Source organism: Pleurodeles waltl, chromosome 7, assembly GCF_031143425.1.
Source record: "Pleurodeles waltl isolate 20211129_DDA chromosome 7, aPleWal1.hap1.20221129, whole genome shotgun sequence".
Lineage (NCBI taxonomy): Eukaryota > Metazoa > Chordata > Amphibia > Caudata > Salamandridae > Pleurodeles > Pleurodeles waltl.
In genome coordinates, this window is record NC_090446.1 from 302,529,220 (window position 1) to 302,553,859 (window position 24,640).

General features: G+C 44.8%; 1 protein-coding gene across 4 annotated transcripts in view; it reads left to right on the plus strand.

Annotated features, from left to right (window-relative positions):
* The window catches only part of SRC (SRC proto-oncogene, non-receptor tyrosine kinase), a 194,686-nt gene that overhangs the window by 117,158 nt on the left and 52,888 nt on the right, over positions 1–24,640 (plus strand). For 3 of the 4 annotated variants that reach the window (XM_069243727.1, XM_069243730.1, XM_069243728.1), the window contains exons 3-5: positions 16,003–16,249; positions 18,781–18,880; positions 22,642–22,659. In XM_069243727.1, coding sequence (XP_069099828.1) covers positions 16,006–16,249; positions 18,781–18,880; positions 22,642–22,659 — 362 coding nt within the window. In that variant the 5' untranslated portion in view covers positions 16,003–16,005. The remainder of the gene's footprint in view (positions 1–16,002; positions 16,250–18,780; positions 18,881–22,641; positions 22,660–24,640) is intronic. The other variant, XM_069243731.1, reaches the window with a different exon arrangement.

Here is a 24,640-nt window from a genome sequence, read left to right on the forward strand (position 1 = left end):
ACTCTCCATCACTGAACTCTACGCCACTCTACCCTGAACTACTTTACTCTGCAACACCACTCTGTAGCATTATACTGTACACCACTCTGCTACTCTGCACCGCTGCACTGTGCCACTCGACTCTACTCTGCACTCTACACCACTGTACTCTGCGACTTGAGACTATTCTGCGCCACTCTTCTCTTCACCACTTAACTCTTTGCCACTCCACAGCACTGAATTCTATGCCATTACACTCAATACCACTCTACTATGCAATACTGGGCACCAATGCACTCTACACTAGTTCACTTAACTCTGTCACTCCATTGTATGGCACTCTATACAACTCCGGACTATGCTACTACAACAAATGACACACTTTCACTCCACTCTACCCTACTCTTCACCTTGCCACTTTACAACACCTCACACCTCTCTCCCCTATGCCACTAACTTTTAGCCATGCTGAATAGCATCACACTGGTGTACAAGTGGCTAAAACACACAGTCAAAGCCAATAGCTTGTGCATAGGTGAGACCTATCGGCTTTGCCAATTCTTTTTTTTTTTTTTTAAGCTCTTGCCTCCTAGACAGCATGAGCTATCTAGTTGGAAAAGACCATTTGTGGGCTTACTAAGATTTTACAGTGGTTTATATCTTGCCTATTGCTTACCTTTATTGCCCATTTCATTTCCTCCTTATTCAGCGTTTTCCTTGGCCATCTTGTTTGTGTCTCCCATATGCAACATAGCCTCTTTACCATCTTTTGATTTGGCTGACTTATATCCTTCCACTGCTAAATTTTAGGCACCTACTTTTTTTCTTCTTTGTTTAAACACGTCACAAGAGTGCATGTGTTTTCCAGCTCTTCCCATAGTGTGTCCCTCCAACCATATAACCGCTCCCACTCCATGTTGCTTTCTCCCTCATGTTGCAAGCTCTATCTCGTGCTTCTCCCACTCAGTCCTCCATTCTCTGTTTTACTTTGTCACTCATATGTTCTTCTCCTTGCCCCCATGTGCTTCTGCCCCCCCTTACCCACGCTCCATTTCGCAAAAAAGGATTGTCAAAGCAAATCAGTCCCAAAAGTGAGAAATATGTTCGGTGTCAGTTTTTGTTGAACATGCAAAACATTTTGCTGTCAACCTTTGTTTAGACCTCATGCAAAAGGAAGTGTTACTTTTCAGCAGTTTCAAAGGCACTCCTCAAGAGTGGAGTGTCCTCTGAGGGGTTTAGATCTGACCTGGCATGTCACCAATTAACGTTTTAAAATTGGATTGCATCTGTAAAACAGAAAAAATGCAACTGTAATTACTATAACCAAAGGCCCTTCACCAAAAACATAGTTTCTGATTTTTAGATCTGAACCACAGGCAGCTATTTCTTCTTGCTGGCAAAATACCTACTATGTTTAGTATAGACTTAGAATGGCCTTTCGTCTGCATGTTGCTCATGACTTGATGGTTTTCTAGTCTCTCAATTTCCAGCTTTAACAGATTTGCACCCAAGTCTTGTGTCTGTTTCACTGTGTTTTGCTAGGATGACTTGTAGCCTTCCGCTGCTGATGTCATGCAGGGCGGTGCATGAGGAACGCTTTTTCTCTCCTTTTCTTATTTAACATGATCTCCCCTCTCCCCCGCTCAATTTCCTGCCACTGCCCTTCATTTTAAAGTTAACCCCCAATGCCCACTTTACCACCGATCACCCTCTCGCTGTCTAATATGGATCCTGTATGCAGGACAGCCATCTTGGACAAAAGACTACTGGCAAAGGCAATGGGTCTTTGCAAGGGTGCGCAGGCGAAACCTATTTTTTTGGTGGACTTGCCTCATATGTCCTATAGAGAAAGAGCAAGTCCTCTATGTAAATAAATGCATGATGATGACTTTGTTCTGTTGAACTGCCCAATGCTGAAAGATTTTTCAGAACCTATTTAATAAAAGGGGTGAAGGGTGTGGCAAACGGTGAAGATGTTAGTCGCAAAACCTAGGAGCTTAAGGGGACTGACCATCCCCAATTATCGACTACTCATGGGGATCATCCACATGCCATAAGGTGCCTCGACTACCAACTTAGCAGAAGGCATTGATTGCAGCCGTCAACAAACACCCCCCCAATTCCCATCTGCGGGGACCTTGATGCCACCGAATGTACTTGCATGCTGCCCTGGCTTGTGATCTGCAGTCCGACATTAGCAGAGAAGGCCTGTATGGCCAAAGCATTTCGGCCCAACCCAGTGTACAACTACCCACCCCAAAAATGCCGCAGGGGTTCCCCATGGTTGCTAAAGTGTGGGTGCCCATTGCAGGGCCTGTAGTGTCGCGCCCCTGATTTAATGGTGTTGTGATCACTACCATGCTGGATTCCATCAAAGGGGTATTTCTTATCACAACTGAAGAGTTTCTGTAATGTGGTGACCCGTAGGTCACGTGAGGTCCAGTTAATAAAGTAGGCACGGCCGGCGGGCGTGGTCATGTATGCCTCTGGACGGCTCTACAGTAGCGTGCCCGGTCACCCAAAGCCCTGTCATGCATTACCTACCCGTGTCCGATCCTGACTTGCAAAGCGCACTCCCATAATAGAGCCACTGCGCCCACAAGTGCCCAAAGACACCATAGGGCCAAGGGTTGGCAAGCATGGTGGCAGTGAGTCTGGGTCCAGTCTGGGAGTGAGCACAGACCCCGAATCTGCTGACATTCTGGGATCCTCCCTGCAGTAGGCTGAGGCACAGGCCGAGAGCAGTGATCCCCACACAGACCAGATCAGTCTGTTGGTAATGGAGAAAAAAGAAATGGGGATTGCCTTGCCTAAACTTACGCGGCGAGTCCTGGCTGCCTAAGCATCATAGAAGATGGCAAGGAGCAGCAGCAACATGGGCGGGATTACATCTTTAGCCGGGAGGGTCGCATTGAGAGAATAGGCAGTGGAGCGGTGGAGTGACTGCCTGGAGGATTGCCACTGCAGCGGTACGGTGCAGCTGCGGGATCGCAGGGCTGGGGAGTGGCTGCAGTGACGTGTGAAAGGGAATGAACATAACGAGCACTGCCAGTGTTCCCTTGCTGCTGAACCCAGGTTCTGGATAACACCCATAATTCACCCCCATAACAAACAGCTGGCCTACCCACTATAATTTGTAGGCAAAGTGACTGTCGCACACCGGACTCCCGTCACAATTAGGGCCCTGAGCTCCGGCCCCATTGCACTGCGTAGATTCATCCGTACGAGCTTCCATCCCTGTAAGACCACGCAAACAGACCTGGCCTACCCCTCACGGTCTGTGACACAGTTTGGGAGGAGCTCCAGATTACTGCCACTGCTCATTGGGATGAAAGGGGTAAGGCTTCACTATTTCTCCTGGCCTAACATAACAAACTGCCCAACTCAGCTGTGGGGGACACCCTGGCACCGCTTTAACTCAATGCATTAAAGAAACTGGCCCATGTGGGAACAACCCATCGCAGCCCTTGGAAGACTCTGCTTGCCTCCCTCCTTGCCTGGTGGGACATAATTACCACTTAAATTTCCACAGGTGGGGATCACGATAACAACAATCAATGAGAGCCTTCCTGTATCGTTAAGTCTGCAGAGCTCTTCCCTCTGTGGGGTTGAAATGCACTGAAACCAATAACACCACCACCCCAGACAGTCCTTTCACACCCTTGAGAGATTTTGATATTCTCCCCCACCTCAGAAACTGTGACAACTGATCACCAAACAAAATGGGCCGTACCAGATGCAAAACTACTGACCCTCATGCCCATTCCCGATCACAGCCCACTCACTCGTAAAGATCCTCCATACTGGTGACAGAAGACTGCAATCCCTACCACAAATGCTGCTCCCCACATGACATACTAGATATCCTAAAAGAAATATCTAAGTTCGATGGCATATGTCACTGCAGATACACATGTGTGGCACAGTCCGCTGCCTGGTGTTGGGCTCGGAGTATTACAAGTTGTTTTTCTTCAAAGAAGTCTTTTTGGTCACGGGACCGAAGGACTCCTCCCTCCTCGGCTCCATTGCGCATGGGCGTCGACTCCATCTTAGATTGTTTTTTTCCGCTGTCGGGTTCGGACGTATTCCTTTTCGCTCCGTGTTTCGGTTCGGAAAGTTAGTCAGAATCTCGGAAGAAAGCGTCGGTATTGTTCCGTTCGGTATCGGAATAGTTAGGTACATCGACACCGATCATCGGAAGACTTTGGGGTAGTTTCGATCCCCCATCGGGGCCTGGTCGGCCCGACCGCGTGCGACATCGAAGCCGATGGAACGGACCCCGTTTCGTTTCTGCCCAAAATGTCACAGTAAGTATCCTTATACAGATCAGCACTTGGTCTGTAACTTGTGCTTGTCCCCCGAGCACAAGGAGGATACCTGTGAAGCCTGTCGAGCCTTCCGGTCCAGAAAAACACTCCGGGACCGAAGAGCCAGGCGTCAACAAATGGCGTCCACGTCGACAAAACAACGTTTCGACGAGGAAGAGGAAACATTCTCGGTTCCGGAATCAGAATCCGGAGACTCCGACGTCGAACAACAGCAACAAACTGTGAGTAAGACGTCGAAAAGTAAATCCATCGACAAACCCAAAGCCCAGGGGACGCCACTGCCAACAGGCCATGGCTCGACCCATAAAACAGGCGACCCGTCGAAGGCGCCGAAAAAGGGCACGCCCATAGCGAAGACACCCGACTCCGGTCGAGGGACCGCCATGGAGCAACCTCGGAGCCGAGAAAGCGGCTCCGAGAGACAAAAACAAGATACCGGCACCGAAAAACATCGGCACCGAGAATCCATGCCGAAAGGAACAAAAGTTCTGTCGGTGCTGAAACCGAAAAAAGATTCTCTCTCGGCGCCGAAAAATACCACACCTTCATCCTACTCAGAGGAACAAGGAATAAGTGGCCAAATGCACAGATTTGGACAAGAGCTCCAAAGTGTAGAATCGGACTACACACAAAAGAGACTGTACATCCAGCAAGACACAGGGAAGATATCAACCCTTCCCCCAATCATGAGGAAAAGAAGGATCGGACTTCCAAAGGATGACGCACAACCACAAGCCAAAGTGGTTAAAAAAGTCACGCCTCCGCCCTCTCCACCACAGGCATCGCCGGCACAAACACCGCCACAAATGCACTCACCAGCGCAAACTACCATAAGTCATGACGATCAGGATCAAGACGCTTGGGACCTTTATGACACCCCAGTGCCGGACAATGATCCCGAGTCATACCCCACAAAGCCGTCACCGCCAGAGGACAGTACCTCATACTCGCAACTGGTGGCTAGGGCAGCAGAATTCCACAATGTCCAACTGCATTCCGATCCTATAGAGGATGATTTTTTATTTAACACCCTCTCGGCTACACACAGCCAATATCAATGTCGCCCAATGCTACCAGGGATGTTACGGCACGCAAAACAAATTTTTGAAGAGCCCGTAAAATCAAGAGCCATCACCCCAAGGGTGGATAAGAAATACAAACCACCACCCACAGACCCAGTGTTTATTACTTCGCAGTTACCACCTGACTCCGTGGTAGTAGGGGCAGCTCGCAAGAGAGCAAATTCACATACATCTGGCGACGCCCCACCTCCGGACAAAGAAAGCCGAAAATTTGATGCGGCAGGGAAAAGAGTAGCATCACAGGCAGCCAACCAGTGGCGCATCGCAAATTCACAAGCGCTGTTGGCCAGATATGACCGCGCACACTGGGACGAGATGCAACTTCTCGTTGACCATCTTCCCCAGGAATACCAAAAAAGGGCGCAGCAAATAGTGGAAGAGGGACAAACGATCTCAAACAATCAAATCCGCTCTTCACTAGACGCAGCCGATACTGCAGCAAGAACAGTCAACACTGCTGTCACCATAAGGAGACACGCTTGGCTACGCACTTCAGGCTTCAAACCTGAAATCCAGCAGGCTGTCCTTAATATGCCCTTCAACGAGAAACAACTTTTTGGCTCTGAAGTGGATACAGCCATTGAAAAACTTAAAAAGGACACAGACACGGCCAAGGCCATGGGCGCACTCTACTCCCCGCAGAGCAGAGGCTCTTTCAGAAAAACTCCATTTAGAGGGGGGTTTCGTGGCCAACCCACAGACACCACCAGCCAACAAACAAGAACCACACCATATCAGGGTTCCTTCCAAAGGGGAGGTTTCAGGGGATATCAGGGGGGTCAATTCCCAAGGAGTAGGGGAAGATTCCAGACTCCAAAAACACCTCCACCTAAACAGTGACTTTCAAGTCACGCAACCCCTTCACTCAACACCAGTGGGGGGGAAGACTAAGCCAATTCTACCAATCTTGGCAACAGATTACAACAGACAATTGGGTATTAGCAATAATCCAACATGGCTATTGCATAGAATTCCACAACTTCCCACCAAACATCCCCCCCAAAACACGCAAAATGTCACCACAACATTTAGAACTTTTAGGACTAGAAGTTCAAGCACTACTGCAAAAGGATGCAATAGAGTTAGTACCAGTACAACAAAAAAACACGGGAGTTTACTCCCTGTACTTTCTAATTCCAAAAAAAGACAAAACATTAAGACCAATATTAGATCTCAGGACACTAAATACCTACATCATATCGGACCATTTTCACATGGTCACACTACAAGACATCATTCCACTGCTCAAACAGCAAGATTACATGACCACATTAGACCTAAAGGATGCGTACTTTCATATACCAATACACCCTTCTCACAGAAAGTACCTGCGGTTCGTATTCAAAGGAATACATTACCAATTCAAGGTGTTGCCATTCGGAATAACAACTGCACCAAGAGTGTTCACAAAATGTCTAGCAGTAGTAGCAGCACACATCAGGAGACAACAGATACATGTGTTCCCTTACCTAGACGATTGGCTAATCAAGACCAACACAGTAAAAAAATGCGCAAACGACACCACATTTGTCATACAAACCCTTCACAAACTGGGGTTTTCCATCAACTATACAAAATCACACCTAGAACCGTGTCAAACACAACAATATCTAGGAGCAACCATCAACACATCAAAAGGAATTGCCACTCCAAGTCCACAAAGAGTGCAGGCATTCCACAAGGTAATAAGTGCTATGTTTCCAAACCAAAAGATACAAGCAAAATTTGTGCTAAAACTTCTAGGCATGATGTCATCATGCATAGCCATTGTCCCAAACGCAAGACTACACATGCGACCCTTACAACAGTGTCTAGCATCACAATGGTCACAGGCACAGGGTCAACTTCAAAATCTGGTGTTGGTAGACCGCCAAACATACCTCTCGCTTCTATGGTGGAACAGCAAAAATTTAAACAAAGGGCGGACATTTCAGGACCCAGTGCCTCAATACGTTATAACAACAGATGCTTCCATGACAGGGTGGGGAGCACACCTCAATCACCACAGCATTCAAGGACAATGGGATATACACGAAACAAAATTTCATATCAATTACCTAGAACTGTTAGCAGTATTTCTAGCGTTAAGAGCCTTCCAACCCATAATAACACACAAATACATTCTTGTCAAAACAGACAACATGACAACAATGTATTATTTAAACAAACAAGGAGGAACACACTCAACACAATTGTGCCTCCTAACACAGAAAATTTGGCAGTGGGCGATTCACAACAACATTCGCCTAATAGCACAATTTATTCCAGGAATACAAAACCAACTAGCAGACAACCTTTCGCGAGACCACCAACAAGTCCACGAATGGGAAATTCACCCCCAAGTTCTGAACAAGTACTTTCAAATTTGGGGAACACCCCAGATAGATTTGTTCGCAACAAAAGAAAACTCAAAATGCCAAAACTTCGCATCTAGGTACCCACACCGCGAATCACAAGGCAATGCTCTATGGATGAGTTGGTCAGGGATATTTGCGTACGCTTTTCCCCCTCTCCCTCTCCTTCCATATCTAGTAAACAAGTTGAGTCAAAACCAACTCAAACTCATACTGATAGCACCCACATGGGCAAGACAACCTTGGTATACAACTCTACTAGACCTTTCACTAGTACCGCATGTCAAACTACCCAACAGGCCAGATCTGTTAACACAACACAAACAACAGATCAGGCATCCAAACCCAGCATCATTGAATCTGGCAATTTGGCTCCTGAAATCCTAGAATTCGGACACTTAGACCTCACACAAGAATGCATGGAGGTCATAAAACAAGCTAGAAAACCTTCCACTAGACACTGCTATGCATCTAAGTGGAAAAGATTTGTTTACTACTGCCATTCCAATCAAATACAACCATTACATGCCTCTACTAAAGACATAGTAGGATACTTACTACATTTGCAAAAACCAAATCTCGCTTTTTCATCTATAAAAATACACCTCGCAGCAATATCTGCTTACCTACAAACTACTCATTCATCGTCTCTATTTAGAATACCAGTTATTAAAGTATTCATGGAAGGGCTAAAGAGAATTATACCACCAAGAACACCACCAGTTCCTTCATGGAATCTTAACATCGTCTTAACAAGACTCATGGGTCCACCTTTCGAACCCATGCATTCCTGTGAAATGCAATATCTAACCTGGAAGGTCGCATTTCTCATTGCAATCACATCCCTCAGAAGAGTAAGTGAAATACAGGCATTTACCATACAAGAACCATTTATTCAAATACACAACAATAAAATAGTTCTAAGAACAAATCCAAAATTTCTGCCAAAAGTAATCTCACCATTCCATTTAAATCAAACAGTAGAATTGCCAGTGTTCTTCCCACAACCAAATTCTGTGGCTGAAAGGGCACTACATACATTAGACATCAAAAGAGCACTAATGTATTACATTGACAGAACAAAGCTAATCAGGAAAACAAAACAACTGTTCATAGCTTTTCAAAAACCACACATAGGAAATCCAATCTCTAAACAAGGCATTGCTAGATGGATAGTCAGATGCATTCAAACATGCTATCTTAAAGCCAAAAGAGAATTGCCTATTACACCAAAGGCACACTCAACCAGAAAGAAAGGTGCTACAATGGCCTTTCTAGGAAACATTCCTATGAGCGAAATATGTAAGGCTGCAACCTGGTCTACGCCTCATACGTTTACTAAACACTACTGTGTAGACGTACTAAATGCACAACAAGCTACAGTGGGCCAAGCTGTACTAAGAACATTATTCCAAACTACTTCAACTCCTACAGGCTAAACCACCGCTTTTAGGGGAGGTAACTGCTTTATAGTCTATGCCACACATGTGTATCTGCAGCGACATATGCCATCGAACTGAAAATGTCACTTACCCAGTGTACATCTGTTCGTGGCATTAGTCGCTGCAGATTCACATGTACCCTCCCACCTCCCCGGGAAGCCTGTAGCCGTTTAGAAGTAGATCATAAATCTTAAACATCTGAACATTTGTAAATAATTATTAGAAACTCTTAACGTACATACATATTCACTCCATTGCATGGGCACTATTTATACCAAACAACTCCATCCTCACCCTCTGCGGGGAAAACAATCTAAGATGGAGTCGACGCCCATGCGCAATGGAGCCGAGGAGGGAGGAGTCCTTCGGTCCCGTGACCAAAAAGACTTCTTCGAAGAAAAACAACTTGTAATACTCCGAGCCCAACACCAGGCAGCGGACTGTGCCACACATGTGAATCTGCAGCGACTAATGCCACAAACAGATGTACACTGGGTAAGTGACATTTTCATTCCAGAGCGTCAATCGAGCAGCACTTGGGAGCAATCACCACTGATTTCAGATGATCACAGGAAATTAGCAGACAAATTAAAAGCTGAGACTACCCTCGCTGTTCTAACGTCCTGGCAATCGGAAACACAAGTCTACTGTGGCACAGCTCCGACAGCAGGTGGGCATTCCACAGAAATGTGCAGAAGATGCTGAGGGCTGAGCACGCCAAACAATGTTAGGTTCATTGGAATGCTGGAAGAAATAGTAGGCCCCAAAACTACAATATGTGGAGGAGTGGCTTCAAACTGCAGTGGCGCCGACTGACCTAGATGACATGTTCACAGTAGAGTGAGTGCATCCGGTTCCTTCTGAGAGACCACCCCCTCAGAAGCCCCGCCCCTACATTCGTGACTCATATCTTGTTCAGAGTTGTCTCCTCTGAAGCATGAGAGAAACCACACCTATCCTGAGTCATAATGCCCGAATATCTCTATTCCCAGACTATATGATCACGGTCCAACGCCAGAGGGCCAATTTTCTGGCAATGAAGAGACCACTTCACAGTGGGCTGTTCCCAGCTAAACCTAGTAATCGATGAACAAATAAGTAATTTCTTTGATACCCCAGAAGTAGCATGGGTTTGGTTAGAGCTGCAGTTTCGAGAATCTCATAAACATGGAACTTCACAGTACCTACTGGCTTAGACACAGAATCCACATAGGAAGAGACTGCTGGGACCAGTCCATCAAATGCAGAGGAGCACCGCTCTATCGCCTCATCAGGCCTTGGAGAGTCAAAAAGTTGCACTCATCTCAGTTGTTTCTCTCTAAGATGCTTGATGGCCCTCCAGCATAAATTCCTCACCAGGCAGCGCATCGAACTCTGACTCAGAGGGCAGCATGGCGCTGTTCCCATCGATCATCCCACAGGCAGTCAATGATCTCCTGGGATAAAGACTTTGTAAGTACCCCTGCCATGGGAATTGCCTAGCCCGCATGGGGTTGATGGGAGACATCACCGTGTCAGGAGACTACTAGAAATTATGACTTGATGGAATAGTATTTGAAGGGGGGGTGGGATACACAGCTGCCCTGAGTGGGAGAAATGCTTGCATATGTAACTTGCCCCCAGATTCATAAAAATACTGATGTAAGGACCACTAGAACTGGTTGCTATCATCTGCGAACCCTCCCCTTCGAAGGTATATGTTCCGCTGTTATTGGATGCTAGGTACAGGTCCTGGGTGAACAACAGCTCCTTAATGGCCTGCCAACTCCTCCCTAGAAAGGCTTGCAGACTTAATGCCACACACTCCTCAGGCTAATGCACGTATTGAATATAAAAGGGGGGGAGGGACCGGGAGATTGATTGGTCCAGTGTACAGTCTCCCTACAATAATGCTAATACAATTAAAGTACACTGTTCCAAAAGAAAAAGCAAGGAAGAAAGAAAGACCTAGAGAGACCTGAAGTATCAGGAGTAAAACCCTCAAGCATCCTAGTAGATGACTGGTATCATCATTGGGTAATACTCCACGCCAGGCCGGCAGTGCAACGCCTGACGGGCTCCCCACAAGGAGGAGCACTGAACCGAATTGTTCTGATAGTTGTAGATGGATACTAACTAATTAAATAAGGTAAGTGCTTCCATTCAAGCACCTATACTCGAAGGAGAGAACAAAAAGGAAAAAATTAAAATTGGTACAGCAACCCTACATATATCATAATTTTAATCAATAGTCAGGGATGCCACCAAGATTAAAAACAAGAGAAAGTAATACAATGAGTGTCAATGCTCAATTACTTTCAAAGAGCAATAGACTCAGAGGAGAAGCACATTGGGAGTCCTCATTAAGTAAGATCAGGTCAACATGTTTCGCGTCGTGTGGTCCATTCGGATCCGTGACGCTTCATCAGGACCAAAAATTCAAACGCTCTTCTCCAATATAACCAATTAATTAACAAAGTCAGTCACTTACATTGAGGAATAAAGACTAAGTCTCAGTCAGGTCGCCCACCCCCAAGTCGGGAACAGGCTCCTTAGTAAGCACGTCCCCTGGACTCGGCTATCAGATGCGTGCCAAAGGTCCAATCTGAGGACCTACCCTCCGGGACGTGCAACCGCATTACGTATGCACGTATTGGTCTGTTTGCATGTTTTTTTTTCTACTGGTTTGGTCGAACGAGTTTCAATTACTGGACCTTGTATTGGGGTTAACAATGTTTATGGTTATATGACATCGACCCGAGAAGTGGATGATTATCATGTATGATTTCTCGTGCTCCTACAAATTAGGCAACATTGGCTGTTGCACACCACTAGAACATAATTGCCTGGAATGTCCGAGGTGTGCGATCCATACACAAATGGCATAGGATACTAGCCCAATTACACCGCTGACCGACACATTCCATATGTTTACAAGAGACCCATCTCGCTACCCTGGAAGACAACCAATTGCACAAGAAATGGAGGGGTCAAATATTCCACACCACATATTCTGCCTTTGCGTGAGGAACTGCAATATAGATCTGCTCTGGGTCCCATTTACAGTTCTAGACTTTAGGATTGATGTGCATGGATGGTACACCCTTCTCTAGCGTACTATAGATGGGGTGCCTGTGGTGCTGGGGAGTATATCATGCTCCTAACACAGAACAAGACATATTTCCCAGTTCTCTTGTCCATGACCTTCATGGACTGTTTGCAATATCACTGGATCCTGGTCACTGATTTTAATGCGGTGCTTGGTGTGCACCTGGATCACTCCCACCCCCCACCTATACCAGGCACGGGCTCTTTCCAACAGGCCAAGGCCATACAGCGCTGGGTGAAATGATGGACTCTGTCAGATGCTGGTGTAACTGTAATGAAGGCGTGCATGAATATTTATTCTACTCTCCCCCACATGCGCTACATGTGTGACTTGACTGAATCCTACGAACCCCCCTTGCTTCAAACTCAGATTACTCATGCAATATACCTTGGAAAATGCTATCAGGATATAATCCCTTAGAGTTGACACTGTCATCGGGCCTTGTGCCGACCCCTGTACTCATATGGCACCTATTCCCCCGGCTCTTGAGAGTGGAGTATTCCGTGAAACCATGCCTAATACGATAGATGTTTACTTTGCTGAAAACTCTACACGGCCTCCCCTCTATTAGTGGAACGGGAGGCATTCAAAGTAATAATACGAGGGACATCTCTAGGTTCGATTGTGGGCACCCACGAAATGGTCCTCTGATCTTACTCGCATCAAGAATGGCTTGGACCCTCTAGAAAAAGCTACACCAGAAGATGCTTCACATGCCTAGGAATTACAGCCAGCCAGAATTGAATATGACAAACTTATTGAGTGCCTGACGATAGGACCTTTGTGCAGAAGACCCACACTGAAGCAGATAAATCCAGTACATTTCCAGCCCAGAGGATTAGGCCAAATAAAACATACCCTCCTATCCTTATTATATTTACTCCCCAGCAAACCCAGGTCACCACACTGCTTGAGATCAACACAGCATTTCTTGATTTCTATGCGAACCTGTACTTAGCTCCCCTCCCATCTGGCCCTTCAGCAATTCATTCCTTCCTGCAAATACTGACATTACCTGAAATATCGTTCACAGATAGGAGGGCCTTGGGAGCCCCACTGACTCCCGGTGAAATCCATGGGGCGATGTCCCCATTACTATTTGTATTTGCATTGGAGCCATTAGTGCAGTGGATTAGACGGGAAGCACGGTGCTGGGGAATACCTTTAGAACTCACAAATCATGCTGTATCATTATATACTGATGACATGGCACTGTATTTGAAGGATCTCAGTATAAACCTGGCTTAGACTGCTCAGAAATTCTCCAACTTTGCAAAGCTTTCAGGTATTTGTATTTATATTGATGAATCATATGCTTTTTGTTTTGAGGCCCAATACACTGGAAGGTCCCTACCTTTTGGGGATGAGAATATCCAAGTAGCGCCTCATACTTTTTGCTACTTAGGGATACAGCTCTACCAAGAGTCCATAGACTTAATAGGCGGAAATCTTCGGAAGGCGAAAACATCCGTAGGTCACAAATTTGGTTTCTGGATTACACTCCCACTATCGGTGGTGGGCAAGCTGGCATTCGCCACTATGGTCATGTTGCAGCATATACTTAATTACTTCGTGAATTTACCAGTAATAATAACACCCCTTTTTAAAAAAATTTTTTTTTTTTAAATACTAAATACTTTGATAGACTTGGTGTGGAGGCAGTGGTAGACGAAGTCAGCTTAATCAAACTGCAGTTGCCTTTCAACAGGGAGGATGGGGTACTCCAAGTTTCAAATCCTACTGCCTGGTGATTAAACTGCAATGGCTCTCCTACTAGTTGGCTGTACGCAACCTCCAGGAAATTGACTGTACAAAGACTTATTTTAGACCAGGGCAAACTAATAGCCTGATCTTGCGGGGTTCCTCCCCCCCCGGCCTCCTACTGTTGCATATCGCCCTTGCATACTGGAAAATGGCCCTTACAGTACACTGCCTCTACAACGTTGAATGCCCCAATCATAACCCTGCCTGGGGACTCGCCACAACAGCTCGCATTCTCATGAAGAGACGACTTCGCTCCTGGGTGCGAGGGTGGGGCCACTATGGTTGGAGCCCCATTTGGGGATAACGCCCAGATTTTACCCACACTCAGGGCCTACAGGCCTTACTGTTTCTAATACATACTAGCATCACACAATATACATGACAACACTGGGCACCTACACATGAATTTGCGCAAGCAATGTGTACTGTGGGGCGTAGTAGACACCAATCTATCCTATGGTTCTAATGGAGACTCTCTCACTACCCCCCTTACATACTAAATGTGAGAAGGAGTTGGGCCTAGAAGTTCAGGATAAAGAGTGGACCTTCCTTCTCGAATACCGTAAGAGAATGTCCCAAAATTCCCGATTCAAATGTATTCAGATTTCTTTTTTACATCGGGCATATCTCATGCCACATGGACTTCATTCAGTGTTCCCTGTGTGTCCCGGATGTCAAGCCCAAGACGTTAATTTGCCACATATGTCATGGGCTTGTCGTGTGATATCCTCCTATTGGGCATAGGGCTGAATTGTGCTGATGGTACTAGCTAAGAGATACACTTGACATTCACTAGAACACTGTACTCTGGGGCGTTTTCCATGACCCAACGGCACTAGAGTAATGACACTATTTGCCGACTTATTGCTACTGTTAGCTAAGCGACTCGATTTGGCGCTCGAATTCCTTAAGAGGGCCGCCAATATCTCAGTGAAGGGAGGAGGTGGAAAGATGGGACTGGCAGAGAGTGAAGCCCTACGCCGGGCAGAACAGAGGGGCCTATAAAAAAACCTATAGCTATGGAGTGGGAGGCTTTATTGGAAATTTTTAAACCCCAACAGACCAATGACCAGCAGACTTATTATCCCAGTAAACCCCAGAATATGCGGTACCTGATGATCCCCTGAAGCGACAATACTCTCACACTTCATGATTCAACTGAGTGGGAGTCCCCTGCTGTGAAATGACAGCTAACCTACACAATATCAATATTACCCGTATGCCAGGACACGCTTGGGTTTATTGGCTGCAACCACATACTGTTACGACTCCTTCTTTGCATGAAACAACAAGATGTATATGCACGTGTGAAGATGTCTAGTTTGGGTTTACAGCTCACATTACAAGTATTTTTAAGGATGTAGTTAATGTGTGATTCACGTACTACACCGTCAATCCTACTTATAAGGATGGATATCGTATGCTATAGTTAATACGTCTGTTGCTACTGTGAAATGTTTTGATATTTATGCTTCTTCTAAAAAAAAAAAAAAAAAAAAAAAAAAAAAGGTGGTCTGTAATTATATTTTTACATTGAAAATGCAATAGTTTGTTTAAAAAGAAAAACGTATTTAATAAAAATGTAACGTTAGGAAACCAATGAGCATAATATATTTTTTTAGTAGACCGATTTGATTAATACCTGCCATTACCGATGTATGTTGTATATGTTAACCTGTGTTTTGAGAGAAATATACTTTTATCTCTGTATTTGTGTGATGGTGCTATAATAAATAAATCTGACCTTAAACTATTTGGGTGATCTACATATAAAGTCCACTAATAATAAATGTGAACTTGAAACTAGTAGAAGGAGACAACAGTTCAACAAGTCATTTACAATGCATCTGGCATTTCCTCCTTTATTTTATAATGTGCTGGGACTCTCGAGACAAGAGTTAATTGAATAAACATTTGTTTACTGTTTGGTTTAGAATTGTGACCTTGTATTTCTTTTCCACCCAGACCATGGGGAGCAGCAAAAGTAAACCAAAGGACCCAAACCAGCGGAGCCGCAGTTTGGATATGGCCGAGGGGGTGCATCACCCGTTCCCAACACACTCAGCTTCACAGACACCCAACAAGACCAACGCCCTTGATAACCACCGACCTGCCAACAACGCTTTCGGGGGCAATGCTGACTTTGGCTTGTTTGGAGGTGTCCACTCGTCTGACACAATCACGTCTCCCCAAAGAGCAGGACCCTTGTCTGGTACGTGCCTGGGCCTCAGTTTTCCATTTGCTCACAGGCTTACCGGTATAGGAAGTTCATTGCATTCAACCTTGAATACATAGTTTCTGTCTTTGGTATCACTAATTAGCCAACTCTTGATATTTGTATCCCATGGTTCTCGTCCTTGCCATTGACTAGATATGGTAAGGTTGGCCATTCTTATCTTGCAGCCATTTCTCACAAATTTGACTTTCTCCTTTTGGTCCATTCCAGGGAGCTGAGATTATGGAATCTCTTCCTGGTACTGATGTAGTGGATTAGGGCACCTTTTGAACACATGCGCAACGTGGAACTAAAATATCTAACACTAAAGACAGCCTTACGAATTGCTATTGCATCATTTAGTGACCTTCTGGCCCTTACAATATAGGAGTCTTAGCTACATAGAGAAGGACTTGAGTAGTGATTGAAACAAACCCTCTGTGCATCTCAAAGGTGATGTCACATTTTCATGTTTCCCAAGCCATACAATTACCTGCATTCTTTCAGCAGCCTAAAATGCAGGCAAGGCATGTCCTGCATGTTCTGGGCGTTAGAAGGGAAATTAGGTATTACTCACAAAAGACAAAAACAATAGGGGTAAATATTTGTTATTGTTTTTGCAGAAGCAAGCAAAGGCCCTCCAGTAATCAAAGAAACTATTGTGAGATGGATAATCCAGACATGTCATGAAATAGATGGTGTGACATTAGGAGGCAAGCAAAGGGCACACTCAACAAGGAAGACCGGACTAACACTTTCCTTCCTGGTTAACAGATCCTTAAATGACATTTGCAAGGCAGCTAAATGGTCGTCTGTTCACACTTTCGCAACACATTGCTGTGTGAGCAACCAGGACAAGTAAGGAAGCTCAGGACAGACAGTGTGTTGATACACTTACTTGCAAATGCACGATTCCAGACAAGGGAAAAGACTGATGCTATGAAATTAATAGGAGCTTGTGAGTGCTCTAAAGATTCACTTTGCTAAATGAAATGACTTACTTATCTGTAGAGGTAGTTTTGTTACTAGTAGAATTTTCTGGTTTCACACGTGACAGTCCCACTGCTTCAGAAGAGGTGAATTTGCAAAAAGGATAAGATAAGCAAGATCTAAGAAGACAAAAGTGGACAAAATTTACATAAACGGGGAAAAAGATTAAGATGAGGACTACCATGCGGGATTTCCAGGGTGTAAATCTGACTTCTTTCGAGGAGGGGTAGGGACCCAAATGGTCAATGAATTGTGATGTACGCAAAAAAGAATTATTGGCAAAGGGGAATAAGAGCAAGAAAATAATGGATGCATCGTGTGAATCCAGAAGATTTCTAAACGCTGCCATTCACGCCTACGAGTAGTTAACCAATTTGTAACGTACCTTCTGGAACTATGTTTATGGGAGAAATTCTGTCTACCTTCAGACTCTTCTAGACTCCCACACCCACTTCTCTGTTCTTAGGATGACACCAAGTTAGTTTTCTGCACTGCACCCCCTGTCAATTTAATCAGTGTTGTCTCCACCTCTAAGTGCATGGAAACAAAGGTAGGAACTGAGGTCGGAGTGCTGTGGGGCTGCCAAATATATGGCTTTGGGATGTACTGGTGTCGAGCTGGAGCCATGGCGCCATCTATCGACAAGGGAGAGCAATTTCAACTTTCCTAGATTCAGTCGGACTCCTGGGGAGATTTATTAGGGGAGGAATCTGCAGGCACAATCTTTATAGAGTGACTCAATTACAAATGCCAAACAATTAACAGTAATGTCAAAATTGAGCATATTTCATGTTCATAGTCTTTACTTGGCAGACATATTAGTAACTGAAGTAAGTTATACACCACAACATCAAGGTGCTTTGCAGTGTGTCACTTCCAGACATTATACCAGTTGTTCTTTACTGTATTGAAAATAGTTATACTAGGGGTTAAGTAATTCTGAACTGCATCCGTGCTTAGGAAAAAGGCTAAAGGGGGCAGTGTCAAATTGGTAGTTAAATCATCGCAAATGTTTTATTATGGGTAGTGGCCTTTACTATTGACTTTGCTATCTGTGCAGTACAGTTTCTCAACAGGCCATAGTGTCAGGGGCATAGCTTGATCAGTAAGATTGGGGCTGGTGGGGGTGGGGGAGTGTAAGTTTCACACCTCCCAGCAATCACACTGACCTATATTGTTAACCTGCATTATATGAGAAGCAGGACCTGAAGGGGCGTAAGGGACAGTGGAGTAAGAGTGGAGTGCAGATTGTTAGGGGTACTTTAAAAAACAGTAATTTTTAGACATACTAACATTTTTAAGGTCTTCAAATCAGAGACGGGAGAGAGTGTTTCTCAGCGAGTGCATGTAAAACTCTCAGGTGAAATCCAAGAGACACCTCACCATACCCGACTGAAAGCATCTGTGCGCAACTGATTACTAGAGAATACAATATTTAGGAGTGTGTATCATCCACACCCCTACCGCAAAGCTATGTCCACGCATAGTGTCTTCCACTGCCCTGCCGACACCCCTGTGATTTCTGTGTGTCATTACAGGCGGAGTCACCACCTTTGTGGCACTGTATGACTATGAATCCAGGACGGAGACGGACCTGTCCTTCAGGAAGGGGGAGCGCCTGCAGGTGGTGAACAACACGTAAGTAATGATGAGAAAGTATCAGTCTGGAGGAGGGTTTACTATCGAAACTTACTCTCTTCTGGGGGATGCTGTCGCCTGGTAATAAAATCACTGAGGGGTTTCGAACCCAAGCGAGCCGCGCAGTATCCTGAGACTAGAACCGCTACCAACCTGCAGGGATAGTATCTGGAGCTGTGTTGGGTCATAGTACTGGACCTGTGATCTGTGCGTGGGGCGCACATGCAGGGCTTTTCTTTGGAAATTCCTGGGTAAATTGTGTGTAGGTGGCTAGTGGGGCTAAATGGTGTTACCTTGAGCTGTGCAAATGATTGATAATGGAGTTGAGGGAGATTGGGCAACTATGCACGATCCAGGAACTGCACTGATGGATAAACGTAGGGTAGTGTGTGGAGGGATTTGGGGGGGGGGGTGTCATAGGCTGGGCCCTGTGGTTGTAAAGTTAACAGGAGTTGTTCAGATTCCAGATGCTTTCTTATTGATTAAGCCATAATCTTTAGATGACGTGCACCACGTGGGATCATTGCAGATTTCACCATTGGAACATCAGCGGGTTAGAAGTCTTAACCCTCGTTCTCTTGCCTGAGGAATATGCATGTGAATTGGCCCTCGATCCCTGTACATTCTGGGGGTAGACAGAGTCTTGTTAATATATTTTAATCTCATGTCTTCTCACTGTTTTTCTTTCTTTTTCATTTTGACCGAGTAGTCTTTTTTGGCCTCCTGGTAGATTCTGTATAAATAATCCAATCCCTCGAAAATCATTATTATTGTATTCTGCATGTGGTGGTTAGGGATCTGGATTTCAATCGGATCTGATATTCCCTTCTACGAGAGCCTGCATAGGTGCGATCCCCTCAAGTGTTCCTTGTAATACAAGGTAACCAGGGTAGTTTCTCACCATAGCTTGGTAGCAGGTGCTGGCGTGGCAATTCACTACAAATGTTAAGTTTTTAGAGGGAGAGTTGTAGGAGAGTTGGCTTTATCAAAACTGAAAAAACAATCTGACTCGTGTACTGAGAGGATCAAAATGAAGCTTGCTGTTTAGCACTTGGGGAAAAAAAAAATCCAGATTTTATGCAAAGTGGGCGTTGGCTCCAAAAATAAAAAGCTAACAAATGAATTCCCAAACCACGTGACCTCCGGGGTGGGAACACTAATGAATGTGTTACATCAGATCTATTGCCTGCGTCATGAAGGGATTATAATGTTCCCTGTGGTGACTCGCTTATTTGCTTCTAATGTGTACATCTGAATAAAAACGCAAGTTCAGTTTTGTGGCTTTGTTTTGCTTCTGTTCGCTGGCCCAGCAGCGACCAGCATCGGCGGTTAGCAATATTTGGGATTCTCTGGTATTTTATTCCAGCTAGAAATATGGGGAGGAGGGGACGTGTAGAGGAATGCTGTACAAAGGTGCAGTGCCGTGCCTGCCTTCCGCACAAGTTTGGAATTCCTGATGCAGGGTTGCCTCACGACAGGGAGAGGCTCAACGGAGCAAGATGTGGGAGCGTTCATGACAAACGCTTCCGGTGTTCCTGAGAAATTCCGAGAATCCTTTTTGAGTGTGCGGAGAGGGACGTTTTTTTTAAAGATTTTTTTTTTTTTTTAACATTCTGCCCTTAACACACCGTGTGCGTTGGCCCCTCCCCTCCAACTGGTGCTGGATGATGAAGCAACTTATTGTGCTTCCCACGACAGTGGCTGAAGTATTCATTAGTCAAGGGTAGTGGTGCTGTCTAATTGAGGCTATCTTGTTCAGGCGGAGGTTGTGCTCTGTCATGGAGGGATGACTCAGTTTATACATATGCATTTATTTGCTGCCGGAAATCCAAACTGGGTGCGCCTTCGAGGCCTTGCACAAGGCAAGCCTGCACCTGATGGGACAACTATTTTAAACATATTTACTTTTGTTATTCATACTTGAAGCAGCCAAAATTTGGGGTGAAACGGAGGTTGAGGTGGTTCTTTTCCTGCATGTGTTTTGGGGCCTGATCTCTTAGTGGTTACCTCAGCCAGTGAAATAAATTCTTGCCACGAGGCTCTAAGTTGCTTTAATTCATTTCTCCTATTGGGCAGTCTAATCTGAGGTCGGGAACCTTTGACTCGTCCGACTATCCTGACAAATTCCAGAAAACTGGCCACGGGCCAGAAAGCTGATGGAGGGAATGGACTGAGGTACAATTTACAATAAGGTTCAAATGCATCCTCGTGTACTCTGCCTGGCACTGGTCTTTCTCCCCGGGGATCAGTACTCTTTTAGATACCTTGAGAGTTGCCTGGACGCTTAGGCAGCTTTAAGAACTACCCTGTATCAAGAACTGCACATAATGCAGCACTGCTAAGAGGGTATTGAAATTGATGGCTAGTCAAAATCTACCAAAATGCAGTGAATATCGACTGGTTTTTCTGCACAAACTCCAAAGCAATTTAAGGTTGGGAGTTCTGCGCACTGGTTAGTTGGATAGATGTGGAAGCTGTTCATACCAGGTTGTTTGAACACCGGGTATTGTCCCGAGCTGAAATTCTCAGGTTTGCCAGCTGTTCTAGAGATAGAGATGATCGCTGCAAGTGCTGCTTCCAGCTGTTTGTGTCCAACGTACTTTGGGAGTACTTTGGTACTCTGCAGTTTGCTCACATAAACTCCCCTCTTTCAATTTTAGAAACATGGCAGCTATCTTGGAATGGTAATCAACACATTATTATTGGTTTTCTGTTTGAAGATGGTCACCATTTTTAATATATTCAGTTGGAAAGCAGCGTGCATCTCTAGGAAAGAAGAGCTATCAAAATCATCTGAAAATCGATGCTAATAAACCTTTCCTCTGTAACATCCATTTTCAGATACTTTTATCTACTCTTGCTCCCCTGTACGCAAGCCTCCGGCAAAGCCAATAGCAGAACATACAAATGTCGAACCTGCTTCCTTTACCAATGTTTGTTACATTTTCTTTTTGTTTTTTTGAACGGTGTTTTTACTCATTCTCTTTCGTGCAATACATTTTGCATCACCTAGTTAGTTTCTGACCTAATGTTGCACATTATTGGGACTGGGAATTTAACAGTAATTCTTGAAGCAAACAGGTCCTCTTATGAAGGCCAACCAGCCATCAAAACTTTCTTGACTACCTGAACACCATAGCTGTTTGAGGGTACCTCCACTCACACGTGTATAACAGGAAAAAGTGAAGGCAAGGGTCCTCCACATTGGACAGATACGCACATCTTGCTCTCTAAATGCAGTATTTATTCCCAGTTCTAGTTGTCCACCTCCTCTGTATTGGGCCCAAAACTCTCTAAAATAATGATCCGATGACCAAAGAAATGTAAAAAATCAACTGTTGTATGTTACTATGGTTGTAAACATGAGGTGCCGAATCCCTGCCCCCCCTCCCCCCTACTGCCCCCTATTTGACAAGCTGAATGTGCGAAAGGCCCAAAAGAACGAGGTAGGTATTCTGTCGATGAGCCACATCGTCACGTCCTCCAACATGGCTCCCAGCTTGTCCACCCACTCCTGCTCTTAGTAACCGCAGGCCTGCTCTTGGCGTGAAAAGAGTCCTTTAATTCTAGGGTCTGGCATCGCACCCGTAAATTATGCTGCCTGAAGTGTGTACCTGTGAATTACCGGATTTGTGTGTCTGGGCTACTCACTAAATATTGCTTACAGCTGTTCCAGCCTCCCTCGCTAACACAAGCTCTCTCTCTTTCTCTGCATGCTTTCCTCTTCTCTCCCTTCTCTGCTGCTGCTGGCCTTCATTTAGGAGAAAAGTGGATGTCAGGTTTGTATGTTCTTGCTGTTTTAATGGTTCTTGTTGCTTAAACGAAAAGCTTTGGTCTAGCAGCTGCAGTGTCACCGGGTCCTAAATCCAGAGGAGCCAATTGAACCTTGCTAATTACTGGTTTTACTAGCCTCAACAGTAGTCTAATGGGAAATCTCCTGTGCTTGCACCATGGCCTGTGGTACCCTTGCTACCCTACTAAGAAAAGTGGGTGTTACGAATCTGGTGAAGTAGTCCCTTCATTCGAACCCTCTCCCCAAGAATTAGAGTTCAGCACAGGCCCAGCTGTGTGAAGCTGGTGCTTTCACACCTGTTTTATGTATCATTTATTTAGGATCGCAGGGGTCCATCTAGCACCCAGCAGATGAGTTGTGTTTTAAACGTGGGTTTTACCACTAGTGTGATCCAGGGCAAACTGCTCCCTGTGCTCTCATTACTTTTATCTGCACAAAGTGGGAACTCAAGAAAGCGAGAAGGTCCAGTGGAACCTATTCTAGTCTACACATAAGCGCATGGGTTGTCTGTGATATCAACCCATTATCAACAATTTTATTGCCATCTTGCCTGTCCTACTCATGCCCTGTGGAATGCATCAGAGAATGGACAGCATTTGCAATAAGGGGGGGGTCTCAGATTCAAATCTTAGGTGAGTCGCGGAGTGTACTCTAGCTGGTGATGCAGTGAGAAATGTTGTGGTTTAATGCAGTGCTTCCCAAACCGTAGGTTGCAACTCACTTGTGAGTCGTGAGCAGATTTTTGGTGGGTCAGGAACGTCAAAACAATAAAGGTGCCTTTAAATGTACTTATCTTGTCACATTTGCTGTGCTTTAAAGACGCGTAAAATGTCAAGCTATCGCTTCTGAAAAAAACTTGTTCTTGTAACATGTGGATTGGTGTTTTCAAACTCCTCTCACTTTGCAGTCACTGAAAGGAAAAGAAAGTTAATTATGTGACCATCAGAAAGTGTATTATGTGACCTGCCTGGGGTACAGGTGTGTGAAAGGAAAGTCTGTACGATGTCCTGTTTTGTAACACACATAAAAATGTAAATACCTGTAAATGCACTGTGCACATTCCAGAAGGTAGGACAGCAAAATTGAAGCACATGTTTTTGTTATCCCGAAGTGTGATGGAAGAAAATATTTTAATGGGATAAAAACCAAATCAAGGCACTTTACTTGGTGATGCACAAATGATAAATATTCACTGAAACCTGATGTCAACAAATTATCATTTCTGTGCAGTATATTTTTATCAGTAAAACTTTGTACCTGTGCAATTTTGGTGGCCTTTTAAATGGAATATTCGCTGTGTGTAAACAGTGCACAACCACACAATCACCTGCCTCATGTTCATTAAAGCTAGGTGGGCTGGACAAGTTTGGTCTTAAAAAAATTGGATTTTGGTACGAAAAGGTTTGGCAGGCACGGATATATGAATGAATCCCAGCTGTGCTTTAAGCCTTAGAGACTGATTTAGGACAGTAGACTAAGGTATAATGTCTTTACACCGCCTGATCTTCTTCTGAGACCTTGAATTTGACCTTCTGCCACTTAAACCCCACTTATAACCCAGCCTTAACCCCATTGCCTTCAAATGTTTAAACCCTCGCTTCAAAGGTGTCTGATCTTCATGGCATGGCTGGAATTTGTCCTGTATGCAAGCACAGCATTCTCCTTCCGTTTAATTTGCAAATACTGCATGGAATTCTGCAAGGTGAATGCATCCCATCTACTGAAGAATTGTGGGACTTCTGTGCAAGTAATCCCCACCCCAAAAAGAAATAAATAAACCTACACAGCCTCTTTAACAGAATTTGGCAAACTTTAGGGGCTTTGCTGAAATTCTGTAGCTTGTATTAATGGAGACCCTCACACAATCACTAATGCCCTGTTCAGTGTTAGACTTCACAGTACCTTCTCAATTATTCCCTTACAGAGAACATCCTTTTCTTGTTACTTTGGTAGAGGTTCCGAAAAGT